At 42.0% G+C, this 17020-nt stretch overlaps 1 protein-coding gene across 1 annotated transcript in view; it reads right to left on the bottom strand.

Annotated features, from left to right (window-relative positions):
- The window catches only part of VPS13C (vacuolar protein sorting 13 homolog C), a 6956796-nt gene that overhangs the window by 6287822 nt on the left and 651954 nt on the right, over positions 1-17020 (bottom strand). Inside the window, exon 5 of the mRNA XM_044076309.1 lies at positions 16208-16309. Coding sequence (XP_043932244.1) covers positions 16208-16309 — 102 coding nt within the window. The remainder of the gene's footprint in view (positions 1-16207; positions 16310-17020) is intronic.

Below are 17020 nucleotides of genomic sequence, written 5' to 3' on the forward strand. Positions count from 1 at the left end.
ATGCTCTAGATTCCCTTTCAGAAGGGAGAGGGTTTTTAGCAGAGGCAGCTGCTACAGCTTTGGGGCCCTGTGAAATGGTTTCAGGATCTGCAGCAGGAGCCTTATACAAATGGTAGTGTGTGTCCGGGACCCTGTAATATCTGTCAGGCTTGGCAGGGGCCGGAGGGAGAGAATCAGGGGCAGTACAGGCATCATTATATGCATCAACAACTGTTAGTACTGGAGGAATGGCTAAAGGCCTATGCTGTGGTAAATGTAAAAAAGTCCTTAGCCTTTTCCTTGAATCTGAAAATTCCTGGCCCTGCCATTGAATATGTTCTCTCATAGCATGTAAGGTTTCCCCAAAAGAAAATTCTTCAGGAGGAGAAGCAGAAGGAATGGAGTCTTCTGCATCAGAATCCTCATAAGGAGAATATGGGCCTTCCTGAGGGTCTGAAATATCTGAGTCATCAGAGGAATAGTCTGTAGAAACAGGTTCTGGGGGTTCAGTTCTAGGCCTCTTATCTGGAGGGGGTTGAGAGGCCCTGTCTGGGTGAGGTTGGGATCCCCTGATCAAAGAAATGAGATCCTCAGCCAGGCTGAGCATTTGGGAACTAGAGGTAGGCCTGTGTGAGGGAGTTTTAGCAGGTAAGGCCTTAGAAGATTTAGCTGCTTTAGCCCTGGAAAAAGCCTTGATAGACAGATGCAGGGGGGGGGTCTAGCAGCTCCACGTGCAGGGGTAGATATGTCTAAAGGAATAGTATCTGATAAATCCTGGGTGCCTGCTTCAACAGGGGTAATTTCAGTAGCAGATTCAGCCAAGTTCTGTGAGGCCTCAGCTATCGGAGACATGCTTTCGGCCGAAGGAAGAACCGAGGACTCTGCTTCAGCCGAAACAGAGACACTCGCGGTTGGCCTAACCGTGGTTTCAGCCGAAACTGCGGACCGCGAGTGTCGGTCCTTTTCCTTATGCTTTTTAGCTAATAGTGTAGTCGGAGTCTCCAACGGCATTTTGTATGCAAAAGTGGGACCAAAAAACTCCTCTGCAAACTCCGACCGACGTCTAAGCGTCCGTCGGTTGAAGGAAGCACAGGCTAGACAAGCTGATACGTTGTGGTCTGGGCCTAAACAAGGAAGGCAGTAAGAGTGGAAATCCTTATGACGTATTTGTTTCCCACAAGTTAAACAATTATTTACTTTGTCTGACATCGGCTGAGGCAAGAAAGAGTCCCCAACGGGGTACTTAGCTTTTCAGAAGTCTTCGGTAGTAGAAATCTCTGGATCTGACCGACCGGCACTTGCGAACAGCTTCTGCTTCGGGCACCATGCGGCAAGAAAGACTGAGGAAAATGGCGTCGGCTGATGCCTTTATACCCAATACACAGCAGCTATGACGTCGGGTGAAGTGCGACATCAGCCGAGGCCAGACCCAGACTTTGGAATCCGGCCGATCGAAGGGCTGCCTAAGGCAGGACAACCCATATGTTAGGGCTGCAGATGCATCCTTGAAGGACATCCTGGCTAAGCATACAAGAGTAACTGTCGAGGTACCATTACCCCTACACAAAGTATTAGTCTCGTCTAGGGAGAAGGATGTTGTATGAGCAGAGTGGAAAGTAGACACAGAGAAGGCACCCTGTAATGTGGTAACCTTGCTATATGTGCTAAGTGTTCAGGTGATAGCCAATGAATTCTGTCTGTTGCGTTAGAGTCAACTGGCTCTTGTCAAGATTTACTGTAATACCCAGATTCTGTACCAAGTGGGAAAAAGGTCCCGATGTTTTAGCAGCAGATCCCTAGAAGCAGCAGTGTACAGCCAGTAGTCTAAGTATAGGAAAACTTAAATCCCTAAACAGACGGAGATGTGCTGCTACTACTACTGCTGCTATCATCTTTATAAACAACCTGGGGGCTTTGATGAGACCAAAGGGCAGTGCTCTGAACAGAATGATTTCTCCATTTCTGGATGGGAGCCAATCTCCTGGACTGTGGCTCTACCTTTATGTGATAATTAGATGTTCTGTATGGATCACCAGGACGCCAATCATCTTTTCACAGGAGGTAGTATGAACTGAAGCTGACCATCTGGAAATTCATCTGTTAAATTAAATCAGATGACTCCAGTTCAATTCTAGTCGGATGTCCCCTGTCTTTTCTGGAACAAAAAATAAAAAGTTCTTTGGGGTAAGATAAACTGATTCCCATGGCAGAAAAGGTTTTATCACCCTGCTCACTGCTGGTCAGTCTATCTTTTACTTTAGGGACAAACCGCATAGAACCATCAAAGGGGAATTGACAAAGAATGTCTTGAAGCCTTCCACAAAATTGCAATGTCACATCCAAGCATGCCAGCACATAGTAATGTCTGCCACCCCAGCCATGCCATCAAATGCATTAGACAGTAGACACATGGTCACGTTTGATAGGGTAGACAGTTGGGAGTCCACAGTTTTTGGACATCCTCTGGTAAGCTACCCAAGAGAGACTAGTGAGTTATTTGGTCAAGTCCCACTGGAAACGTGCCATACGAGCTAATTAGTTTATCATTCTGAAGGCAAATGTTACTGAAGTGTTTGGTCCATTTCCTAAACCTGCCCACAGCCCTTGATTCCCTATTAGGGAATGGACAAAAGAACTTTCCTCATATAGTTTTTTGTGGCCGCCACTATGACCATAGCATCTACAGGTGGACATTTGCTCCAATGTTTCCCGTCCTTGTGGGGCAACTGAAATCCTATCCAGCTTTTTTTGGAATTGGTTTTACCTTGTCAGGATTCTTCCAAGCTCATTGAACCACAATGTCCAGAAGATCAGCATGCAGTACTACCCAGGACAGAAGAGTCAGCAAAAAAGGCTTTGAGTAATACAGATTTATCAGGTGAAAGATTGTTAGTGGTCCAACCCACTCATTACTTCATCAATTCGAGGATATCGCCAAAGAGGGATCTTGGGTAAACTTCACCTTCCTTCAAGTCTGCCTCTTCAGTGTCCAACTCCACATCTGTTTTCTATGGCTCTGTCTTGTGGAAATAAGACAGATCCGAATCAGACTTGGAACTCGCGTAGTGAGTGACCTCTGAGCCTCTTGGTACTGAATGTCCTTGTCGATTAACAGTAGTATTCACCTGAGGTTGGGAGGGATCAAAGCTGGAAGATAATGCTTTTTCTTTTGGACCAACCAAAACAATTTCAAAGGCCTTGAAGGCCAAAGCCACAATCTGTACTAAAGGAGCCAATCTGACAGAGGATGGAGATGTTCTTACCCTTAAAGACCTTGGCTGACCGACCTCAGACCAGAGTACTGAGAGCAGAGGCCCCGAGAGGAAAATACTGCTCTAAAAATTTCTGAGTTAACTCGCCTCTTCAAGCCCCAATATCGATGCTTCAACTTTAAGACCCATCCTGATCCAAATGCCTCAAAAGTCGAGAGACAAGGATTCTGGTGAAGTCAACTGGACTGTCAATTCCAGCAAAAGCACACCAGGGGAACATGGATCGATGAGGGCTGGACCCGGAAAGTGCTCTGCCACCACAGATAAAAGAGAGGGATTATCAGACCTGTTGCTAGTGCATTTGAGGTGGACAGCGCTGTAAGAACCTCAAACTGAATCTAAACTCAAGATCGTCATCATTCTATCAACGTTCATCTCTAAGACGTCTGGATTACCAGGCAGACCTTGATGCTGCCACAGGTGGTGGCCTGGAATCTCCCATCTCTCGGAGTACAGGACAGTGCAGTCTTGGGCTCAATGGCTTCAGAAAAAAAAAAGGGGGGGGGTCTGTGGAGAGAAGACTGGGCCCAAGAAACAGTCAGATCCGACTACAGAGAAATCTTGGGACCTAAACTGAGAGAATCAGCTGTATCCTGGGACCTTTTTCTTGGTTCTCCACTTTTCTTCAACTCTCTTGACTAGGGTTACCACCTGTCCCACTTTGCGAGGGACAGTCCCTCTTTGGGCAGTTATGTCCTGACAAAAAATTGTAAAAATGGCAAATGTCCTGAGATTTTAGGACAAAATTATTTCCTATATTTTATGTAATAGTTGCATAAAACAGTTATTCTGTATCTAAAATACCTAAATGTTATAAGAAACAGAATAAGCAGCTAAAATGCTACAAGAATAAGCTTTTATTTAGGCAAAAAAGTTAAGTTTTAACCTTTGCACTGACCGTGGGTATGTGTCAGCCTGTAAAATCTGATGTTTGTACCAAAAATGTCCCACTTTGGCCATTTGAGAAGGTGGCAACCCTACTCTTGACTTTTTCTTTTCCTTTATTTTAGACTTATCTTGCTTCTTGCCTGGGGAAGGAGTGAATAAGGAAGTCTGGGTAGTCCTTGTCTGAAGGGGGCAACAGCCTCTTCAAGATTAAACTTTTCCTTCCTGGTTTGAAAGGCTGTGGAGCCAAAAAAGAGGCTCAAAGCAGTGCCCAAACAGTATACGCACAGAGAGCAAGTGTCCTGTGGGGGAATTTTGTGCCCACAGCAGATGCACTTAAAAACCTTCCTCCTTTTCAGCTATTATAAAAATTAATCAATTCTAGAGAAAAAGGCTGTCACTAAGACAAAATAGTAATCAACTGTAGAAACCTACAAGAGGAAAAGGAAAAAAATAAACATTCTCTAAAGACTTTTTTTTGAAGTTAGCAATAAAGAAAATAGTAGCACATCCAAAAATAGTCAAACCAGAGAGAAAAGGAAGCCAAAAATGACTATACATATTTTGCTATTAACACAACCTATCAGAGGCAGGATACAATTTGAAATGGCTGCTATCAGAGGCAGGATAAAATCAGAAATGGCCGTTTTATTTTATTTGTTTTTATTTTATTTATGCATTTATTTGTATTTATTTTCTGGAGTAGAGCTGACCTCAATGGAGCTTTATTACATACGCACCTCAGGAGAGGTGTCTGGTTAAGTGACTTCCTCAAAGTTACACAGTTAGGCAGTGGGGACTGAGGGAATCCAACCATGCATCACTGTACCACAGGAAACCAATCTAACAGCTACGTAATTCTCTACTCCAAATGCCAGACTAAATTAAACCAGTATCACACTATTAAACTGCCAATAAACTGGACAGGAAAGGAGTAACGAGGAGAAATCACAAAACTAGAAAGAAAAATCATATTGACAGCCCTCAAATATTGGTCTGGTTGATTCAGGCAGCAAACAAGATCTGAAATGATAAAGTGGAGTTGAGGGAATTAATAGTAAGGGAGAATTCAGAGCAATGGATCCAAAGCTTCAGAAAAGACACCAAGGGCGGATTTGGTTGGATCAGACAACCTAAAGGTTGAACGGGACAAAACTAGACATCTGATCTACACATTACTCAACTTGCATCAAATAATGGAATAAATTGTCATACATAATGAAATTTATAAATAGTATAAACAAACTGGCTATCTGGCCAAGTTAAAAAATGCAATCACAACATTTGGAAGTTAGTATTCCTATACAACAGTCAGATTTGAACACAAGAATAATTAGGTCTGAACACTAGCATCTACTAGTCTAAACTAATGGCTCAGATACTAAATGTTAGACTGCAAGGTACAACAAATTAAGCTAGCCATTCGGCATCCGTATTCAGCAGATGGAAGCACAAGTCTGGCATCCTTGCTAAACACAAAAGTCTGTTAGGTTTTGCCTCTCTACTCCTCACCTCCCTCTTACATGTTTCATTATGACATCTACCTGGCTCTCGGGTGCACAGCAACGAACAATAACTCCTGCACCTTACACTCCTTGAAAGGTGCTGCTCTACTTCTCTATCATATTTCCACATTTAATATTGCTGAGAAAAACTTTGCGGTTTCTTACCCTTTGCCCTAAAATGCTTTAGCCATCACACATAGTAAGATTTATTTACATCACAATCTTTACAACACACATTTGCTAATCTTTACAAGCACAGTAAGGATGCTTTCAAGATTATGCTTGAAAAGTTACTCACTGGAAGCTAAATCTAGTTAATCCCCTCATTATAACTGGATTATCTACATCCGGTTAACTCAGAGCTAGCAGACTTTTTTTTTTAATTTGGTCAATTCCTTAAAACCTGTACACCATGCATTTTTTATTTTTTTATGTTGTACATTTAAATCTCACTGAGTACCTGCTAGTGCATCTGTTAGTGCCATGATTACTTCAACAATCACTATTACTTCATTTGAATTTCCAGCTTTCAACTTCCCGCACAGTTAGTGCATTATATTGTATCATCTATCACCTCACCTTTTGTACACTTCAGTCTTCGGCTCAGGACATGGCTGGAAAGGATACGTGGACAAAAATCAGTCAACAGGTTGACAAGTAAATGAAAATGAAAAGACCAACCAACCCTCGTATAGTAGCTTCCAGAAGCAAGATCATCCCTAAAGCTGGAAAAGGTTAAAGTTTACAAAGAACATGGTCTGCTATTCTTAAACATTCCGTCTCTTAAGCACCTCTTAACAGCTTACACACTGAAGCAGAACACAATGAAAACTATACAACCACTGTTAACCAGTCACTGCGGGATTTGTGCTGTACAGTGAGCCATTACTTTAACTGTTCTCTGCTTGAGAAAGTTTTTGCATTATTGCATGTTACCCAATCCAGTTCATCAAAATACTCAAGAAACAGCTTTTATGGTAGTACTGAGTAGTTTGTTTTGAGCTTCAGAGCAAGCACATGGCAAGTTAACTAGGTTGCATTGCTGTGTTGTAATTCCTCAGTGTAACGGTAGACGTTTTAGTAAGAAGGCTTAAGTGGTGTTTCAGTTTTTCTAGGATTTTTCTTCCCTCTCCCTCCTGATTTCTTGTGTTTTTCTCTTCACTTACAGCTACATCACATTATTGCGTCTCCCTTCAGAACTGTTATCCCCTCCCCCAATAGAGTTCCTTGCTGGCTTAAATAAGTTAAACATCAAGGATGCTACACCAACTTGGAAGTACGCTTGTTAGCAATGTACATTTATCTCTCACCAAGATAATAGTTGTTGCTTATTCAAATTGCTTGCCTGTAGAAATAGTTACTGGTGTGCACAATGGCTGGGACGGTATAATTAGGTCCCCTCCACCCACGCTTTTGTTATTGTAGCCTGCTGCTTCAAGGTGCTCCTTACAGCTCTTATAGAAACACATCCTGATCATAACTACTCAAAATACCTCAGAAAGGTGCTACTTTTAAATGAATTTTGTGCACCGACTTGAGATCTGTAGTTGAAGTGAGCTGGTAGCTGCTTTGCATATTGGTCACCAGGTATCGCCTGTTCCTTTCGCCCTCACTATGCTGGGGCTCACTCTGCTCCCCTACCCCCAAATCCCCCCCACTGCTCCCACATTTACAGTTACATAAGCTCCACCCCTTCTTATCTGAACCTATCATATTTCCCTCAATTAGCTCTGTCCAGCAATCACTACCTAACCCACCCATCTTACAAGATATAATCTCCAACCTCAAACTACATGCACCTACCATATTATTCCACCCCTTATACTCAACACATTAAGTCTCTCACACCAAACTCTCAAACATGCACTAACATTACTACTAGTTACAATAACCTCTATGTTACTACTACTTACATACACATCACCTCCACCCCAAAACATGTTTACCTCCACAGAAACATTTTCTGCCAACTACCAGTAATACCATCATAGCTTTACAAATACCTCTCCACAATTCTCTGAACAACTTACCTTACTCAGTTCCAAAATGCCTAGACACTACAGATAAACTGCCTCATATCTCTTACAACCACCTCCCCCCAAAAAAGTACAGTTGTGTACACTTACCATAAATGTAGATGTTAGAGTGTCTTCACTGTTGCAGTCATGACTGTAGGGTTCTCCTCTGCCAGCAGGCAGTCCTAGGTCGGCCAGAATCCCAAAGTATGGGTCCGGCGTCGGCTGTTCAACCATGCTTCCTGATGTCAGAGCACCAGGAGTACAAAGCAGACAGCCAACGCCATGTTCTCCAGTTTTTCTTGCCCCAGATGTCAGGAGTTCCAAAATGAGTAAGGTCCCATAACCTTTGCAAATACACCTCAAAAGAATGGTGAGAAAGGAAACCATACAAAGGTAAAAATAAGAGGGGACAGGAGGGAGGGAAACCCAGACTGCAACAGTGAAGACACTCGAGCATCTACATTTATGGTAAGTGTACACAACTGTACTATGTTCATCGTGTTTCACCGTTGCAATCATGACTGTAGGGTAAAATCCCAAAGCAGAGTGAAAGGGTGGTGGTCATAAAGTAGAAGGGGTGGCTAAAAGGCCCTGCAAGACTGCAGAAGCAAAGCCTGCCCTAGACTTAGAGTAGAGAGGTAGATTGTAGTGCTTTGAAAAAGTATGCACTGAACTCCAAGTTGCAGCCTCCAAAATGTCTTTGGTAGGAACTCCCCTGAGGAAGGCAGCTTTAGTGGCAGCAGCTCTGGTGGAATGAGTCTGTATACTCCCTGGGATTTGCTTTCCATGGTGCGAATAACAAAATCTAATACCATGAGCAATCCATTTAGAAATGGTCCGTTTTGAAATGGCTTTACCTTAAGAACTTGAAGCATAACAAACAATTGCTCTGATTTTCTGATGTCCTTGGTTCTATCCAGGTAAAAACATAGTTGTCTGTGTGCATCCAAGGAATGCAAGATCCTTTCCCCTTTATTTTGAGGAGTGGGGAAAAAAGTTGGCAAGTGGATAGTTTGATTTAAAGCCACTTTGGAAACCACCTTAGGCATGAATGTAGGATTAGTCCTTAAAGAAACCCTGTCTTGATGAAAAATAATATAAGGTTTCACAGACATAAGAGCTTGCAACTCTGAAACTCTCCTGGCAGAGGTCAGAGCTAACAGGATGGCTGTTTTCAAAGATAAAATCTTGATGTCAGAAGAGGCAGCAGGCTCAAAAGGAGGAATGGTGAGTTTTTCCAAAACATAGTTAAGATCCCAAGCAGGAATGGGAGGAGATCTAGGAGGCCTTAAGTTCTTAGCTCCTCTGAGAAACTGTCTCATGAGCTGGTGGGAAAAGATTGGAGGGTCTGTATTATGAGTGGAAATAGCAGAAGCATTAATCTTAATGGAAGAGAAAGAGAGACCCTTATGTAAGAGATCTGTCAGATAAAGTAAAATCAAAGGAATGTTAGGAAGAGGATCAGAATCCTGAGCCTGCATCCAGGAACAAAATCTTTTCCATTTTCCTGCATAAGATTTTCTAGTGCTAGGACGTCTGGCTTCTAAAACGACATCCATAACCTGCATGGGTAGGAGAGAATGAATCAAAGACCCTGGATTAACCAGGCTGCCAGGCTGAGAGTTCTGACACGGCAGTGAAGAACCTGACCCTGATGTTGGGACAGAAGGTTCAGAGTCTGTGGTGAAACCCAAGGGGGCTCCCGACATAGGTTTTTCAGAGTTGGGTACCAAAACTGTCGAGGCCAATTTGGGGCCAGCAAGATTATCATCTTGGGCTTGTCCTGTTTTATCTTTAATAATACCCGTGGAAGAAAAGGCAGAGGCAGAAATGCATATCCCAAGAGGTTTCTCCAACTGAATGATAGGGCATCCACTTTCCAAGCTTGTTTGTGGAAAGTCCTGGTGCAAAAATTCTGTAGTTGATGATTGAGATGGGATGCAAACAGGTCTATGTGAGGACATCCCCAGACTGCTGTTACCCTGAATATTTTGGTGTCCAGCATCCACTCGTGTGGATCCGAAAGGTTTCTGCTCAGACTGTCTGCCAGGAAGTTTTGCTTTCCTGGTAGAAACTGAGCTTGAAGGTCCAGATTGCAAGCTAGAGCTGTGTTCCATAGATTCATGGCTAGTCTGCAAAGGGGGTAGGAATGAGATCCCCCCTGCTTGTTTATGTACCACATAACTGTGGTGTTGTCTGTTCGTATCAGTAGTTGTCCTGGTTGTAGAAGATTCCTGAAGGCCCACAGAACTTTCTGAACGGCTAACATTTCCTTTAAATTGATATGTAGGTGCACCTGATCCTTTGTCCAAAGGCCCTGCATACAGTTGTCCAGAAAATGGGCTCCCCACACATAATCTGAGGCGTCCGTGGTTAGTATCCAAGTGGCAGGAGGCAGACAGAAGGGTTTTCCTTTGTTTAGAGTACATGCCTTGGACCACCAAAGGAATTCCTTCTGAAGACAAGGCAGGACGGAGATCAGTATGTCTAAACTGTGGCAATGCTGAGACCATACACTTTTTAGGTACCACTGTATTTTCCTCATATGTAGTCTTGCATATGGTACGAGAAGGATGCAGGAGGCCATGTAACCCAAAGCCTGCAGGAATTTCCTTGCAGATAGAGATAAGTTGCCAAGGTTTTGAAAGTTGAAGCCAGCTGTAATTGTTTTTCGGATGTCAGAAATGCCATATGGGTTGTTGTGTTTAGAAGAGCACCCAGAAAAGTTATCTGTTGCGAGGGAGTCAAATTTGACTTTTTTATGTTGACAGTGAATCCCAGGAACTTGAGAAGTTTCTGAACAAATTCTAGATGCTGGAGTAAGACATCCTTGCTGTCTCTGCCTGAATAAGACAATCATCCAGATAAGGGTAAACTTGAATTCCCTTGAGTCTGCAATAAGCTACTACTGGAGCCAGGCACTTTAAGACCCTGGGCGCAGTAGACAATCCAAAGGGCAGCGCAGAGAATTGATAATGCCTCGATCCCACCTTGAACCGGAGGTATTTTCTGCACTCCTGCCTGACAGGAATGTGTAAATATGCCTCTTAAATCCAAAGTCACCATCCATGCATTTTTGGTCAGCATTGGAAGTAGCTGCTGTAAAGTAAGCATCTTGAATTTTGGTATTTCTAGAAAAGTGTTCAAGACTGACAGATCCAGAATGGGTCTCCATGAATTTTGCTTCCTGGGGACTAGAAAGAGCCTTGAGTAAAAACCTTGTCCCATCTCTGAAAGCGGAACTAGTTCTATGGCTTTCATAGCCAAAAGAGCTTCCACCTGGTTTAAGGCCTCTGTCCATTGATGTTTTGGAAGATCTGGCCATCCACTTGGCCTTGGTAGGGTATGAAAATGGAAATTGTAACCTCTTAAAACCACATCCAGAACCCACTTGTCTTGGGTTATATGAGTCCAATTTTGGTGAAAAAGTGAAAGTTTTCCTCCGAGAGGGGCTTCCAGGCAAGAAGTTCCTGCAGCCCAACAGAGGGAGTCATTGGGTCTGTTTCCTATGGGTTTGCGACCTGTCCTCTCCCCCTCTAGGGGTGGAAGCAGTCCACTGTCTTGGTCTGTAAGAGGCTTGTGCTTGAGGCCTTCCTCGGGAGCGTCTGTACCTACCCCTCTGAGGCCTGTCTGTATTGGGAAAGGACCAATTTTTAGTAGGCCAATTCCTACTAAATCTGGGAGGCTGTACTTGTAAGAAATCTTTAACAGTTTGCATGGATTTCGCCTTGTCCTCCATCTTTTTAATCACTTCTTCAGCTTTAGATCCAAACAAAACATTATGCTGAATAGGAGCATCCAATAATTTAGCTTTTACTTGATCAGGCAAAGTTTGTTCCATTAACCATGCATGCCTTCTAATGACTATGCCAGAGGCAGCAGCCCTACAAGAAGCCTCCAAGGCATCAAATCCAGTGTAAACCATGCTTCCCAACTTGTTCAGTGGCATGCATTAAGTCATGTAATTCCTTATCTGCACAGGCGGAAATGGAAGTAAGCTTTTGTTTTAAAACAGACAGGAGAAATTGCTGGTATTTCAGCATATGAAACTGACAGTTTAAAGCCCTAATGGATAAAGTAGCAGAAGTGTACACTTTTTTGCCCCATCTTTCTAAAGATCTGGAATCTCAGTGGGAATGTGATTTTTAGCAGAAGCAGCCTTAACTCCCTTAGGACCCTGAGAAATGGTTTCAGGGTTAGCAGTAGGGTTCTTGTATAAAAACTGGTGGGAATCAGGAACCCTGTAATATCCGTCAGGCTTAACAGGAGCAGGCCTGTGTTGCAGTCTTTGATTTGGAAGGAGTCTTTGCCTTTGGCTTTGCCTTTATCAGAAGCTGAGTAAGCCTGAAAACCCCTTCAGAAGCCGGTACCTACACAGCGGCTCCGAACCCATCCAAAGGAGCATTGTCCGAAGGTCCTGCAATTGAAATATTCAAAGGCCTAGATGGCTCCTCGTGGGAGTCCGTTTCGGCCATCAGTTCCGAAATGGCCGATGACAGGGGCTGCAAAAGTGCCTCACTGACTACGGCCAAACCTGAAGCTGGCTCTGCTTGTGCGATATCGTCAGATTTGGACCTTGGAGGCCTGTCTTTGTCCTTGCGTCATATGTGAACTCCGGTAGCTGGAACCGTATCTGACGACATTTTGTAATTAAAACGCCTACCGAAGTAATGAAATGCAAAATCGTACCTTCGTTTAATAGTACGTTGATTGAATCTAGCACAAAACCGACAACTAGCTACGTCGTGGTCAGGGCCTAGGGCAAGGAATACAGTAAGAATGAAAATCCTTATGAGGTATTTGCTTCCCACATGAAATACAATTTTTAACTCCATTTTAGAAGACATTCTATTCTGGACCATGACAATGAAAAAACAAGACTATTTTAAGAGACGTTAACAGAGACTGCCAATCTCTCACATCCCAACTACCAACAAATAGCATCAACCTACATGTTTTTTTATCAACTCATTACCTACCCTTTTTTCCTTTCGGCATTTGCTGTTAGGGGTCTCCACAGCAGAACGGTCTGCAGAACTATTGGCAGTGGAGTTTTACTGTGTCAGGATGCCAGCCCTGTGCCCACCTTCCACAGAAGGCACACTCACCTATGACCAATTTAGAGTGTCCAATCCACCTGCAGCATGTCTTTGGGATGTTGGAGGAAGCCAGAGCACCTGAAGGAAACCCACGCAACCATAGAGAGGATGCGCGCACACGCCACACAAAAGGCAATCTAGCAGAGAATCTAACCAGAGAATCTCTTGCTGTGAGGCAGCAATGTTAACTGCTGCACTACTACAGCTGTCCAACTCATTACCCTGCCCTACTAAGTATAACACACACTCAATCTACCTGATCCTGGTATCACATCCTTCTAACTTCACCTCTGCTGGCACACATCCAAACTCCCTGACTTTTTTTGACTGCTTTTGCCACCCGAGCTAACACTCACTCCCCAAAAACACACACCCTACAATCTGCTCATAACCTTACTAATTTCTCTAAGGACAAGTTCAATGAACTACTTTGCAAAATAAACTGGTCAGCATTAAAACTGCTGCTAGATGAAGCAGTGCACTACAAGTTTCCTAAAATTATTCAATACTGTAGTTCCAAGTTCTCACTAAAAGAATTAAAAAGAACCCTGTCCCTTGGCTAACCAAGGGATGCAAAAACTTAAGGAAAAATAATGGATGCAGCCTGGGGTCCATGGAAGCAAAGTAAAGAACTAGATCTAATGCATTTCAACCTACATAAACAAGTTAAAAATGGGTTACCAAAAAAAAAATTATACTCACCTATAGCAGGAATGCAACTGATCCAAAAAGATTTTTGTCCTCAATCTCAATCCTATTTCACCCAGGAACTAAAAAAGACCCCAGTATTTCACTCAATGCACCTCCCTTCTCAAATTGCTGAAAACTAGCATCCACTTAATAAAATCCACAGCTGATCTGATTAAAATCCCCCCCAAACACCAGCCCGTCTGATTAACCCCCCCCCAAAACACCAGCCCGTTCCTCTCGAACCACCCTTAATGATGTTCCTTCAGCTGGCCTAGACCTTCTCCACATTCAAGGTACACCACCTCTTTCTGAGAACAGTGCCACTTTCTCTCTACAACCAATACCTACAAGCCTCAAAGATTACGGGACAAGCTCTGCTTTCACCTTCGCAGGTAACCTACTTCCTTCTTACCCAAAATTGTCCACCGACAGCATCCTGATCAATCTCAGAGTCCACAGTACCTACCACCTGGGAAAAAGTCCAATATCATCCCTCTTCGCAAATGATGCAACTCCACTGAACTTACAAACTTTTGACCCATAGCCATACTTACTTCCATCTGCAAAATACATGTAAAATGTATTCATCTACAATTTATTAAATACTTGCTGCAAAACAACCTTCTTACAAATATGCAACATGGTTTCTGTCCAGGCCACAGCACATCAACTCCATCCTAGCCCTTTACCAAATCTATAAAAGCTAGAGATACAAGTTTGCTTCGCACCTGCTCTGTTTCTTGACCCGTCAAAGCCATTGGACACAGTCTGACATTCATTTGTATTGAACAGGCTCTTTAACTTGGGTCACCCTAAAATGTTTCCACAGTTACCTATATGATCGAAAACAAGCAGTAAAAACTTCCTCCTTTCTACTTGACCCAACTGGAGTCCCACAGGGATCTTAGGGCCCCTACTTTTCAATACATTTACAAATGACTTATGTAGTGCCTCTTCTACTGGAATAGTCATACAATTTGTAGATAATTCCACAATAATCTGCACTTCTACTATACTACCCCAACTTCTCACCATTATACAAACTTTTTGCCATTGAATCCTGGTTTACTGTCAGCTATTCCTTAACCCTAAAAAAATAAACTCAACTGCTTCTTTTCCAGGCAAAAAAACTCCTCTACTTAAATTTCAAAATTCACTCTGCTGACAATACCACTAATGAAATAGTCCACCACCCTAAACTGCTAGCTGTTGTCATAAATGATCACTTAAAGTTTGATCTCCATTTTCAACAAAATATAAAGAAAACCCACCAGAAACTTTACAAACTCTACAAAAAACACTCCCTAAACTGAACAAAAATTAATTTGCCAAACGTTCCTTCTACCCTCCCTCCTTTATAGTACATCTGTACTTAGCAACTTACAGATATCCACTAGATTCAAAATAGAACAGTGCTACAATAAAGTGGCAAAGTTTGCCACCAACTCAAAAACTAGAAAATACCACTGTATAGCATTACAAAAACTAATCTGGTTAGAATTCCCCAATTATCTACTATATGTTCAACTGTTAATACTGTACAACATGGTCTACAAATCCCTACATTGTACAAGCTCTGATCAAGCCTTTCAACCCAAACAGAACCCTTCGGTCTGAATATACAAAATTTCAGACTCCAAACCCTCTAAAACATAGACAAAGCCTATACTCTCGCTATGTTGCCAAAGCATGGAACTCACTCCCACTACCAATAAGTACTTCTAACCTAAACTTCCCTAAAACAGCACATGAACAACTCTTGGCAGTGCTCATGCACTGATCCGGGCTAATCTCTTGTCCACTCCTGGTTAATCTCTCCTCCACTCTCTCCCTTCCCATCTAACTGCCTTCCTTATCTACAACCCACCTAAAATAAATGTATGTATGGTTCCCTTCTATTAAGCAACTATCTGCATACATAAAGTACACCACCTTCTATATAAAAATGTTTAGTCATCTGCCTGATCCCAATTGTATGTATTTGCATTTCTATTTCACTGTTACTGCTGTTTTAATATTGTACCTCACTGCTTATGTCTGTACATTAGTCTATAACTGGAGCGTTTCTCCCCTGGCCTCTGGTGAAAATGGGTTATTTCTGACCCGGATTATCCTGGTAAACAAATGTCAAATAAATTAAATAAAAATCAAACATGTTTGTAGCTACTATGAGGAATTCAGCATCACAAACTGACAGTATTTAAGTTGTACAAATCCAAATGGCAGCAACACAAACTATACTGAAGCCATCCTAAACCTGCATAATCACAAGACTTTGACATTAAAGACAACCGTGGAAAACCATGCAACAACAATTCTCAAATAATCAGCAAAGGAAAGTTGTTGATGAAAGCATGCCGTTTCATACTTGGACATAAAAGCTGGATTGCCATGACCATTAAAGGACCGACCTTTTGTTAGTTTACTCAATATAAGTGAGACAATATTCACATGTGAAAACTGCTGCCCCTGAATGCACACATGTGGAAGCGCAACATATTCAAGCCTTGCTTCTGTCAAGTCTAAATGTATTTCATAAAGAAGTGGATGAAAGACTGCAAACGTACTACAGCACTTCACTATACACCAATACAGCTATGAAACAATCAGCATTAAAATTGTCTGGTTCAAACTAAAAGTTAAAGGCTTAAGTAAACATGTTGAAATTTAAAGCATTTCCAAATTTTGTGGTTTAAAAGCTAGTTTTTCTTTCTAATTTGCTTTGAAAAATGAACCAGTGAGTTCAGATTCTTTTATACCTTTTTCTGCTGTTTTTTGCAAGGCTTCTTCTATGCGCAGTAATTCCTTTTGCTTTGCTTCCTGGACCTGCCTTTCTTCATTTTCCACATCATATTGAATACCTGTAAAAGTAAACAAAAAAAAGTTAAAATTGTTAAAATATCTTTATAGTGATCATATGCAATAACAAGCCCAATATCAGAGGCTAAACAAACATGACTGCAGACAGTTTAACCTCAGCTTTGATCAATACTTGTGCTGTTTTAGTATTCAACAATCATTTATCACTGCCTCACACACTTGCATAGGTAATCTAGAATATGCTGAGAAAGGGGACAGAGAAAGTAAATCAGCAAATATGCAGAAAACAAAACAATGTGCAAAAACGGACAGTTTTTTGTTGGGCCTATGAGCTGTGCAATTTTTCATGATTATATTTATTACTTAAATCCAAATACCACCACCACAAAGGCTGAGTAAATGAACACGACAAATTCACTGGAAACCACAAAAAGACAAACGGTAGTAGCGTAGTGTGTTTTAATATCCACTTTCATATACAACTTCATCAGAAAAGCACAAAAGTACAACATTCCATTTAAATATACACCCAAAAGCCATTAAAACCAATCACATCATGCAATTAAAACAACTCAGTTAACTTTTTAGTTTACTGTTTGCTAAATAATGTTTAATATTAATGTTCATTTAAGCCTGTTGGACTATCAGTCACCAAGTTTGCCAAAATACTTCTCTAGTTTCCACCAGGTTCTTATAATCACCTCCTATCTAAACTAATTTTCTAAAGCAGTAAAACAATTTTTTTTAAAATT

The sequence above is a fragment of the Protopterus annectens genome, chromosome 7.part0 (genome assembly GCF_019279795.1).
Source record: "Protopterus annectens isolate FY-2018-M chromosome 7.part0, PAN1.0, whole genome shotgun sequence".
NCBI lineage: Eukaryota > Metazoa > Chordata > Ceratodontiformes > Protopteridae > Protopterus > Protopterus annectens.